Source organism: Sorex fumeus, unplaced genomic scaffold (assembly GCF_029834395.1).
Source record: "Sorex fumeus unplaced genomic scaffold, SorFum_2.1 ptg000007l, whole genome shotgun sequence".
Lineage (NCBI taxonomy): Eukaryota > Metazoa > Chordata > Mammalia > Eulipotyphla > Soricidae > Sorex > Sorex fumeus.
The window spans coordinates 5,028,783-5,039,831 of record NW_026606064.1 but is presented as its reverse complement, the minus strand read 5'-3'; the positions used below and the strand labels follow the sequence as shown (position 1 = coordinate 5,039,831).

The 11,049-nt window shown below is 37.5% G+C and overlaps 2 protein-coding genes across 2 annotated transcripts; both read right to left on the bottom strand.

Annotated features, from left to right (window-relative positions):
• Positions 1–746: 746 nt before the first annotated feature.
• On the bottom strand, positions 747–1,685 carry LOC130015760 (olfactory receptor 1019-like). The gene has a single exon (XM_056106529.1). It carries the CDS (start codon positions 1,683–1,685, stop codon positions 747–749), a length of 939 nt encoding a protein of 312 aa, XP_055962504.1.
• An 8,187-nt stretch (positions 1,686–9,872) lies between these two features.
• LOC130042366 (olfactory receptor 10AG1-like) lies at positions 9,873–10,826 on the bottom strand. The gene has a single exon (XM_056134534.1). It carries the CDS (start codon positions 10,818–10,820, stop codon positions 9,873–9,875), a length of 948 nt encoding a protein of 315 aa, XP_055990509.1. The 5' UTR covers positions 10,821–10,826.
• Between the last annotated feature and the right edge of the window lie 223 nt (positions 10,827–11,049).

Genomic DNA, 11,049 nt, shown 5'->3' with positions numbered 1-11,049 from the left:
GAGGCAGAGGAATTGAACCCGGCTCAGCCAGGCTGGCGGCTTGCAAGGAAAACGCCCTACCGCTGTGCTATCACTCCAGACCATTTATGAGGGTAGAGGATAAAAACTTCTTTGAGATCAATATTTATGGACTGCATTATTATATTTAATAATGAATAAGAATGGCATCCAGGAACAAAATATAAATGGCAAAGTTGCATTATTAGTGAACATGACTGATAATGGTATTGTATATATAGATTTTTGAGTTAGAGCAGTACTTTTCTAATGTATTATTATATATTTATTATCCTCGTATTTCACAGAGGTAAGAAGGAACATCTATAAGATGCTGCTGGTACTTGGGAAGATATCATCATACTTGACAAGCAAACCTGACTTAAATAATTGCCTTCTTTCTCTGTATCAGTAATTCATTGTTAAAAGTCAAATAAAAGTTTAGAAAGGTGACACTGAATTCAAATGAGGTTAGAGTTATTTTCTGATAAACGTCACCAATAGCAGTCTCGGGAGGTACAAGGACTGTTTCTGCAAAATAACAAAACAATTCTTTTCATCCTGTTTGGAGGGAAGAAGGAATGATTAATATGAATAACTGGCACTCGTTGCACTCAGTTTAAAAGAGGGATAAACAATGGAAAATATCAAAAGGCTTATTGATGAGTGAACACAGGACTTGATCAAACACCTCATGTTGAGCCTTCAGAATTTTCTAAATAAATTACTTGAGGCAAGAGAGCATGACTTTACCCAGGGCACAGTTTTGTGCTCATTGTTTTTCTCAGGGCACCTTTTACATCCTTATTTCTTAAGCTGTAGATCAGTGGGTTCAACATAGGTATGATGACAATGTAGACAACAGAAGTCATTTTGTCAGTGTCCATAGAGTAACTGGAGCTGGGTCGAAAATACATATAGAGAAGTGTGCCATGGAAGAGACACACTGTGCTTAAGTGGGAGGCACAGGTAGAGAAGGCTTTGTATCTCCCCTCAGCTGATTTCATTCTAAGGATGGTAACTATGATGTAGCAGTAGGAAAGGAAAATGGAGAAGATGCTGCAGCCAAGAATAATGGTACCAAACACGAATATCATTATCTCATTGAAGGATGTATCTGAGGTGGCAAGAGCAATTAAGGGAGGAATCTCACATGCAAAGTGATTGATGATATTAGATTTGCAGAATGATAACTGAAATGTCAAGTAAGTGTGGATTGTAGAATTCACGAAGCCCATGGTGTAGGTTAGGAAAACCAACATGATACAGAGTTTCCTGGTCATAGCAATTGTATAAAGAAGTGGATTGCAAATCGCTACATAACGGTCATAAGCCATGACAGCCAACATGAGACATTCCGTGTCCCCAAACATTTCTCCAAAATACAACTGCATCCAACAGAATTTATATGCAATGATCTTTCTCTCAGATAAGAAATCAGCCAGCATCTTGGGAGAAAAACAGGTGGAAAGACCAACATCACAGAAAGACAGACTGCTCAGGAAGAAGTACATAGGTGTGTGGAGTCTGGAGTCCATCTTGATCAGCAGGATCATCCCTACATTAGCAATCACAGTAGTGCCATAAACAAACAGAAAGCACACAAATAGCACACGTTGTATTTCCTGTTTGCTAGAAAGTCCTAAGAATACAAACTCAGCGAACAGAGTGCAATTCTCCACTGCCATGATCCAGATTTGAGATCCTTGATTGTGATGAAGAAATGGAAGTGCAAGGTTAGATTCATCTTCTTAATAATTCTAACTTTATTTTAGCAATAGAAAACTATTAATGTTCTAGAACATTTTAGATGAAATATAGTGGGAACATGGCAAAATAAATGTAAATAAGTAATGCTTATATTTGTATAATAATCCACAGACTGTATATACTCATATTTCTTCACTTGTTCAAGTCCACTCCATGATACAATATTTATTTTAACTTTTGTTGCTTCTCTCTTATATATTAAGAAATTCTTGACTTGAGAGAATAATTCTGAAACTAAATAGAGACAGATAACCGATGACTTCTCAAAATCTTTTCTTTTAATTTTTCAAAAGAAAGCATTTTCTTATAGCAGAAATACTTGAAATTTTTTGGTAATTAATATATCCTCCTTTAATCATTGACATCACAAACTATGGATAGGTAGAACTGAAATAATTTGCTGGACGTAATAGTCCCTGCCTCCTGATCAGTCTCTGTGGTACCATCCAATCTCTCTAGACAGGACACTGAGAATTCTGTGATTCAAGAAGCCAGCATTAAACAGGATGGTTGCCGCTGAATACTGGGATGGAAAGGGTTACTGCAATGTGATACTTTGGAGTGGACAGATAGACTGTGTCAGGAATCACCAGATTTTCTTAGGTAATGTGGTGTTTAAGGTATAGTAGAATTAGTATCAGGACTTAATCTAGGGATTTTGGTAGACAAAAGGCCCTCCCGTTGATCGTCGATTTGCTCGAGCGGGCCCAGTAACGTCTCCATTGGAGACTTTGTTGTTACTGTGTCTGGCATATCAAATACTCTCGGTAGCTTGCCGGGCTCTCCGAGAGGGGCGGAGGAATCGAACTCGGGTCAGCCATGTTGGCCGCTTGTAAGGCGAACGCCCTACCGCTGTGCTATCGCTAGACAAATGATAATAAAAAAAAATATAGAAGCATTGCTATTTGTGTACTGCATTCATGGAATAGAAATAGAAACTACATGATGTACTGAGTAGCAACAAATCAAGTACACAAGATATATAATAAAAGTTTACATATGTACACAATCCCATATCAAAGAGAGATGTATATCTGAATTCTCTCTCACTCCATTCTCTAGGAAACTAATATTTTTAAAATTTGTGGTGGGTATTTTCTTCAACATCTTTTTAGTCTACTTCACTTTGGTTTAAAAGAATGGAGAGTTCATTGAAATTAATTTTGTAGATAATATTTGTGAAATTTTAATTTTGTATATAATATCTGTTTTGGGGACACATCCAGCAGTGCAAAGGGCTTAATCTCAGCTTACTCTCAAGGCTCACTGCTAGCAGCTCTAGGAGACACAAAGGGCTTCAGGTCAGCGGCCCACAAAGCAAACACCCTACCTGCTGTACTATCTCTCCACACCTCCACTTTTATATTTTAAACAGGTTTTACATATAATATCAGGCATGTCCTCCTCATTTTGAGAAATTGATAAAAAGTAGAGTTGAAAACAGATGAAAATAAAACAATATCTGAATTGTCTAATGATTCACGCACAAGTCTCAGAATCCTTTCTTTATGTGGACTTGTTTAAAAATATGCCCCATATAGCCATAGCTTTTACAAATTATGTTCTTTGGTAGTAAAATATTTAAAAGAAAAAACTACTAATAAATCAAAAGTTATATAAAGTACCTAGTCACTTTCACATTATGTGGTTCTTTGTTATTTAATTATAAATATATATGTAAGTATATTAGATAAATGCAGTCACTATAAATGCTAAATATTTCATAAAAGCCTTTGGTTCTGTAAATAGGTTCCAGTACAGAAAAAAACTAAGAACATTAGAAAGATAGAACACAAACCAGAAAGGCATGAAAATGTGTTAATACTAACCCAGAACTACTGACTCTGTTCCATGCAGTTCTTTTTGCAGCCTGGTTCAGCATTGCTTCCTTATTGACCTGGCTTATGTAGTCTGTATATAGCCCTTGGGTATTGGCAATTACTTTCAATTAGATCTTCTATACCAGATCTAATTATTTTGTTTATCATATGATGTTTTGCATTGGAAGGATGGTTACAGAGAAAACAGTAATAGAAAGCAATTTAGAAAATGTTTATTTCCATTATGCTTCTTTGGTGATTTTATTGTGTTGGGTTAACAAGAATTCTTTATTTCTAATTGCTGTACAAAGATTTATTATTGTTTTATTTTTTTCCATCATCCTGTTATTCGTCGATTGCCTTGAGCAGGCCCCAGTAACGTCTCTTTCATCCTAACCCTGAGATTATATTCAAGGCTCTTTAGGAGAATGAGACCCATCATTGTTACTGGTATTTGGCATATTTGGTATGCCACGGGGAGTTTGCCAGACTCTGCCCTGTGGGCAGGCTACATTCGATAGCCTGCAAGTTTGTTCAAAGTAGGAATGAAAAAGATGTCCTGATAAAATGTCGCATGGCCGTGAATGCGGCCACGCGGTTCCAGGAGCTGGATTTTATAGTCTCTGAGTCTTCACCGTTGATGGGATTACACGGCGCCAGGGGGCCAGGTGGTGGGTGTGACCCCCGCCTACTGGAATTTGGAGGATCTGGGTGGAGGATGCTCGGCCCAAATCCGAGTAGGCTGGGAGATCTCGGCCCTGGAACCCGTGTGGATTTGTCCCTGTGCCAGTACCTTCATGTGTGCGGAGAGTGGTCTCAGCATGGTGGTGGCCGGTTCTGGAGGTCTTCGGCTGCTGGAGCCCTGGTCAGGGCGGGGAGGAAAGCTCAACCCGCTCCCCTCCAACGGGCTGCGGCGAGGAACAGCCAGGCGTGGGGGCAGAAGACTGAACTTCAAGGTTTTTTGCACTACAAGGTTTTATTTTTTTTAATTTTACACAACTTCTCATACATACTACACAGACACATATTCATTCATACTCTATGATAATTTCTATTCATAGAATTATGTGCAATTTCCTGAGTTTCATCCCTGGGCTTTCCTTAATAACTCCATTTTTTAAAATTTTAACATATAACTTTTTAGTTTACAGTGTATACTTTTTGAAAAACATAAAAATGCTGACCAAATCATAGAAATTAGGAGCAGCTAAATTTTGCTATCTGTATTACTGAAATATATCTGTATTTTATAACAATTCAGAATCAACAAATGTATCCAAATAAATATTAATCATTGATTCAATGTTTTTATTTATATAGATTAATAAAGGTAAAGGTAAAGGCCCTCCCGTTGATCGTCGATTTGCTCGAGTGGGCCCAGTAACGTCTCCATTGGAGACTTTGTTGTTACTGTGTCTGGCATATCGAATACTCTCGGTAGCTTGCCGGGCTCTCCAAGAGGGGCGGAGGAATCGAACTCGGGTCGGCCATGTTGGCCGCTTGTAAGGCAAACACCCTACCCGCTGTGCTATCGCTCCGGCCCATAGATTAATGTATTCTATTTCATGTCTATTAATAAATATGTTTTTTAAGATTATTCATATTTTTTAAAACTAATTCAATAATATATTAATTAAAATGTCTACACCCAATTAGTTTTAAAGTAATTACATTGAATGACTTTTAAGAACAAATATTTGACTTTCAATGAAAAATTTTTTTTCTTTTTTGCTGTAGCGCTATAGCACTGTCCTCCCATTTTTCATCAATTTGCTCAAGTGGGCACCAGTAATGTCTCAACAAATTGCGAGACTTGTTACTGTTTTTGGCATATCGAGTACATCATGGGGAGCTTGCCAGGCTTTGCCGTGAGGGCGAGATATTTTTTGCTATAAACATATATTTATATTATCTAATTAAAAGAAAAATATATTACAATTTACTTTCTAAAATAAAATAATGAGTTTTTTAAATTAGTTAATTCATTCATTTTGGTGACATATAATACCTTGTTCAATTTACCAGTGCTAATTCTGTATATTAAAAAATTGATATGAAAGGGGCTGGGAGCGATAGTACAGCAGGTAGGGCATTTGCCTTGCATGCAGCTGACCCGCGTTCGATTCCCAGCATCCCATATGGTCCCCCGAGTACCACCAGGAGTAATTCCTGAGTGCATGAGCCAGGAGTAACCCCTGTGCATCGCCGAGTATGACCCCCAAAAGCAAAATAATATTGATATGAAGGTCAGAGATATAGTATAGCAGGTGAGATATTTGCCTTTGCATGTTTTTTTGCTAGTTTTTTTTGGGGGGTGGGCAGTTTCATACCTGGCCATGCTAGTGGTCACTCCTGGTTCTGTACTCAGGAATTACCCCTGGACGGTGTTCAGGGGATTCTGGAGATCCAACCTGGGTAGGCCACATGCAAGGTAAATGCCCTTTTCACTGTACTATTTCTATTTCTCTGGTCCCTTCTTTCCACGCATTTGACCTATGTTCAATTCCTGTCTCCACGTATGATCCCCCAAGACCTCCAAGAGTTATTCCTGAGCACAGAGCAAGGAATAACAACACAGCCACAAAACGAAAAAACAATTTTTAAAAGGAAAGAGGAACCCAGGTATGCAGGACCCAGGGCGTACATTTCCAAACCTGCTTGGGTTGGGATTGGGGCCTCCTCCACCCAGATCCCCCATCTTCCAGGCATTACACCCATCAACTGCCCCTGGCACCGTATAATCCCATCAACGGTCAAGACCCAGAGACTATAAAATCCTGCTCCCGAAAGTGCGCGGCTGCATTTGTGGCTGCACGACAACTTATTACCTAGGTCTTACTCTGGAGAACCTAGCCGGCTACCAAAAGTATCCTGCCCACACGGCAGAGTCTGGCAAACTCCCTGTGGCGTTTTCAATATGCCAAAAACCAACAACAATGGTGGGTCTCATTCTCCTGACCCTGAAAGAGCCTCAAATGTGGCCCTTTTTTAAAATCTCAGGGTTTTAAACCTTACAACATAGGGCACTTGATCCATTGATGCTACCTGCACAGGCTCACGATGCTCACACAGTAGAGCGGTACAGAATCTGCCATTCCCAGTTTAAGGTCTGGGCAGCCTGTGTTGGTGGAAGGGATGTGCCACACTCTCCCCATAGGACATGGAGGGAGGGTTAATTTTCCCCCTGGGAAAGCAGCAGTGAGCAGGTTCCCCAGTTGCAGATCCTGATTCAGATCTCATTTCCACAAACCCTCTGTCTGGGATGGGGATGGCAGCTCTTTGAACTGTGGATCTCTCTCTGTCTGTCTTTTTATTATGGCACTGTTGATTTACAAACTTACTCAAGATTGAGTTTCAGGTTTCTGATGTTCCAACCCCGGTACCCTCACCATTGTCCATTTCCCTCTGTCAATGTCCCCAGTTTTTCTCCCACCCCCAGTCTGCCTCCGTGGCTATCACCTTTTTTTTTTTAAGGCACCATGGTCTACAATAATGTTACTGACAGGGTATCCTGCTTCCCTGTCTACTCTCTTCATTATCTTTAAATTTTATCTTCAACAGGAACTCTGACTTCCCCCCTTCCCTGCAAGCCAAGATAATTTTAATTATACCACCATTAGGTTCCTTATGATTCTAGAATAAAGGACCCTTTAGGGAACACTAACAGAACAGTTGAGTTGAAATCAGGAAAGATTTAAATAAAAACCATTGTAAAGGGACAAGAAATATAATACAGAAGGCAAGATCCTAAACACAACCAACCCAGGTTGGCTCCCCTGCAACCACATTATGGCTTCCTGATTCCACATCAAGAGTGATCCTTGAATGCAGAGCTAGGAAAAGTAAGCTAGGAAGACAAACAGCTTTGACCCACAAAAACAGCCACAGTTTATGGAGGTCCTTTTGAGTTTGGGTGAATTTTTGAGAGACAAAATTAATCAGCTTAAGTAGATATTTGTATATATGTTGCTTCTAATACCTAAAAACTTGTGCATAATATTTGCTTTGTTTTAGTGTCATAGATACTAAGAACAAAAGTTTCTTCTTTATAGTGAGAGGATAGTTTTATTTTTTAAGTAAATCATTTTGTTTTACTAGCTAAGTTTTAGGAGTGTTATAAACAGGTAGGGGATTTTACTATGTGTGAATGATAATCAATTCCCTTTTGCAAGTTTCTTTACAAAATGTGTGTATGTCCTAAATTAGCATGAATAATGAATCCTTTTGAAGGAGGTGACTTTAAGCACTAGAAAGAACATATTAGTGAAAAACAGGCCTTTAAGATATTTTACAATTGCTGATAAAGTTGTTGGTATGTTCAGTAAAATTCATAGGGGATCATAATAGGATGAACCATAACCTTAAGTCTGGTAAAGTGGGATAATGTGTCTTTCATTCCAAGTTTAAGATCACGTTAAACTCACTGTAGATAGAGAGGTTAAAATAATGACTTTGGAAAGAGACTTTGTATGTTAGAGAATAAATCATCTCATGAAACATACTTATCTCATGCAATATCTCACTGTTTGCCTTATGTAAGCTGAACTCAGGAAAGCCAGTAGAATATAGATAAAACTAGTGTGAACCTAGCAGTGCTTTAGAACTCTGAGGTGATATTCAGATGAAATTTTCTTAAAATATAAACAGGAATATGAAGAGAGTATGCTTTCCAACTAATAATAGCTTTCTGCTATGTTCTCTGTCATACACACTTTGTTATACTCTTCTAATGAAGCCAAATAAGTAAAATGAGTCTAATGAATGTAAAAAGATATAAATGAATATAACACTGTCAAACACTGTCCTCCCGTTTTTCATCGATTTGCTCGAGCGGGCCCAGTAATGTCTCCATTGTGAAACTTCTTGTCACTGTGTTTGGAATATTGAATACTCTCAGTAGCTTTCCAGGCTCTCCGAGAGGGGCGGAGGAATCGAACCTGACTCGGCCGGGCTGGCTGTGCGCAAGGCCAACACCCAACCACTGTGCTATCACTCCAGCCCATAAATGAATATATGAATTATATATCCACTTCCATGTATAAAATGTACATTTAAATAAATGAAGCATATTTTTACCTGGTTGATGGTACGAATGATATATATAAGTCAAATATAAGAATAAGACATAGGCATAACTCACTTATATACTTACATAGAGATTATAATAAAAGCAATACAATGTGTTAATTATCAAAGATACATAAAGAGCTGTTCTTAAGACAAAAAGACTAAATTACTTATTGTAGATCAGGAATTTGGAGGATACATTTTACTTGTTGTGATTGCTGAAGCTCAGCTAATTTGAATAAATCAATGAGATAAAATATATCAACTTGTTTATAAAAACCAAGAAAATTAGGCTAATGCAGATATAACTGTAATCATTTGATAATCCTTGCACTATTTTCCAGCTTTTAAACTCATAAAAATTTTCTTATGACCTGATTTTTTTAATAATTTCTATTAATGTGAAATAACATAGGAGTAGCTTTTTGAAGTATACTTATAAGAAGATAAAGATAATTGAAAAAATTACTCTGGACTATAATTTCTAATTAGAACATAAGAATATATGTAGATTTACTGGTTGAAGCAGGTAAGAGTGTTTTAGTACATCTTATACTAAAGGTATTGAAAAGAGAACTAAGAACAGAACACATTTTAGAAACTTTTAATAGGACATGGCAAAATGTATATGTACATTATCTTTTAATATGAATGGAAGAGTTCAGATGGGTACATAGTAGGAAAAATAAACAATTATGTTTCCAGTACTCATTGATATTCTGAAATCTCTAGATTTTATTGAGTGTCCGAAATAGTTTTTAGCACTATTCATGCATCTAATCAGTCATTTAAAAATTCACTTATCAAAAATTTCTATTCGTTTTATATGGGTCAGTTTCTGTCTTGTATAATTAAAATATGCTTAAAAGAAAAATGTGAAAATCAGGAACTGTATTAGGTAAATAACATGATATATTTCCCACTCCAATTAGAACAAAAGATCTTAAGTATTTCAAATATGCTTTTAGCTTCTATATGAATTATGAAGTAGATACAATTTTGTTCATGAGGTAGGAATATTATCTAGGCAAAGAACACTTCGATTGCCTAGCACATATCATAGAACATTTAAGCTTGAAGTGGTGTTTTTAAATATCTGAAACAAATAGCATAAATTGAAGTTAATATTTTCCTAAAAGAAGAATATTGAGATTTGAAAAGTTTTAATCAAAACCATTATAGAATTATAATGGTTCAAAGAATTAATAACCGACTTCATCACACTTTTTTAAGAAATACTTTTCTCAGTGCTGCAATTACATCTTTGTTCCTGAGGCTGTATATCATGGGATTAAACAGGGGAGTCACTATAGTGTAGAAAAGAGAAAACATCTTATCACTTAACGCAGAATGATTAGATTTAGGTCTTAAATAATTAATGGTAATAGACCCAAAGAATAAAAGCACAACTATGAGATGGGAAGAACAGGTAGAAAAGGCTTTGAAGCGGCCTGTGGCTGAGGGCATCTTGAGGATGGTGGAAATGATTTTGACATAAGAGACCAAGATCAGTAGAAAAGGAACGAAAGCGAAAAAGACAGCAGCTAAATAGACACACATCTCATTAAGAGAAGTGTCCCCACAAGCCAGCTTGATCAGTGGGGGTATGTCGCAGACGAAGTGGTTGATTTGGTTAGAACCACAGTAAGGCAAAAGGAACACCTGGCACGTTTGCCCTATCTGGACTGGCATTCCACTGATCCAGGCAGCAACTGCCAATCTGACACAAGTCTTGTGGTTCATGACTACCGGATAATGCAGCGGCCTGCAAATGGCCACATAGCGGTCATAGGCCATTGTAGCCAGGAAGAAACATTCAGTGGCTCCCAGCATATGGAAGAAGCACATCTGGGTTGCACACTCTAGCTTAGAAATTGTTCTATCCTGTGTCCACAGGTTCTTCAACATCCTAGGCATAGTCACAGACACAAAACAGATTTCCAGTGCAGAAAAATTTGCCAGGAAAAAGTACATGGGTTTCTGGAGTTCTGCGTCAAGTCTGGTAAGTACGATGATGAGGCTATTTCCAATTAGGATAATCATGTAAATGATGGAGAACAGTGCAAATAGTAGCCCTTGGAGGTTTGGAAGGTCATAAAATCCCAGAAGGACAAATTCCATCACCATGGAAACATTATCTTCTGATGTCTTATCATTGTTCTTCATCTGTAGGAATGAGTGAGTTATGGTTACAAAGCTTCTTCACTTTTCTTGAATAATATACACTCCATGATCCTAGCTCTTTAAATTTTCCCAATTCTTGATATGATAAGTAACTGTATGGAGTGTTCTTAAAATGTGGTGAAATATATTTTCCCATTGGCGTTTAAAATAAATGTATAAATAAATTCATAAATAAACTTAAAAATAAGTTTTCTTTAGTCTTTTGTTCCAA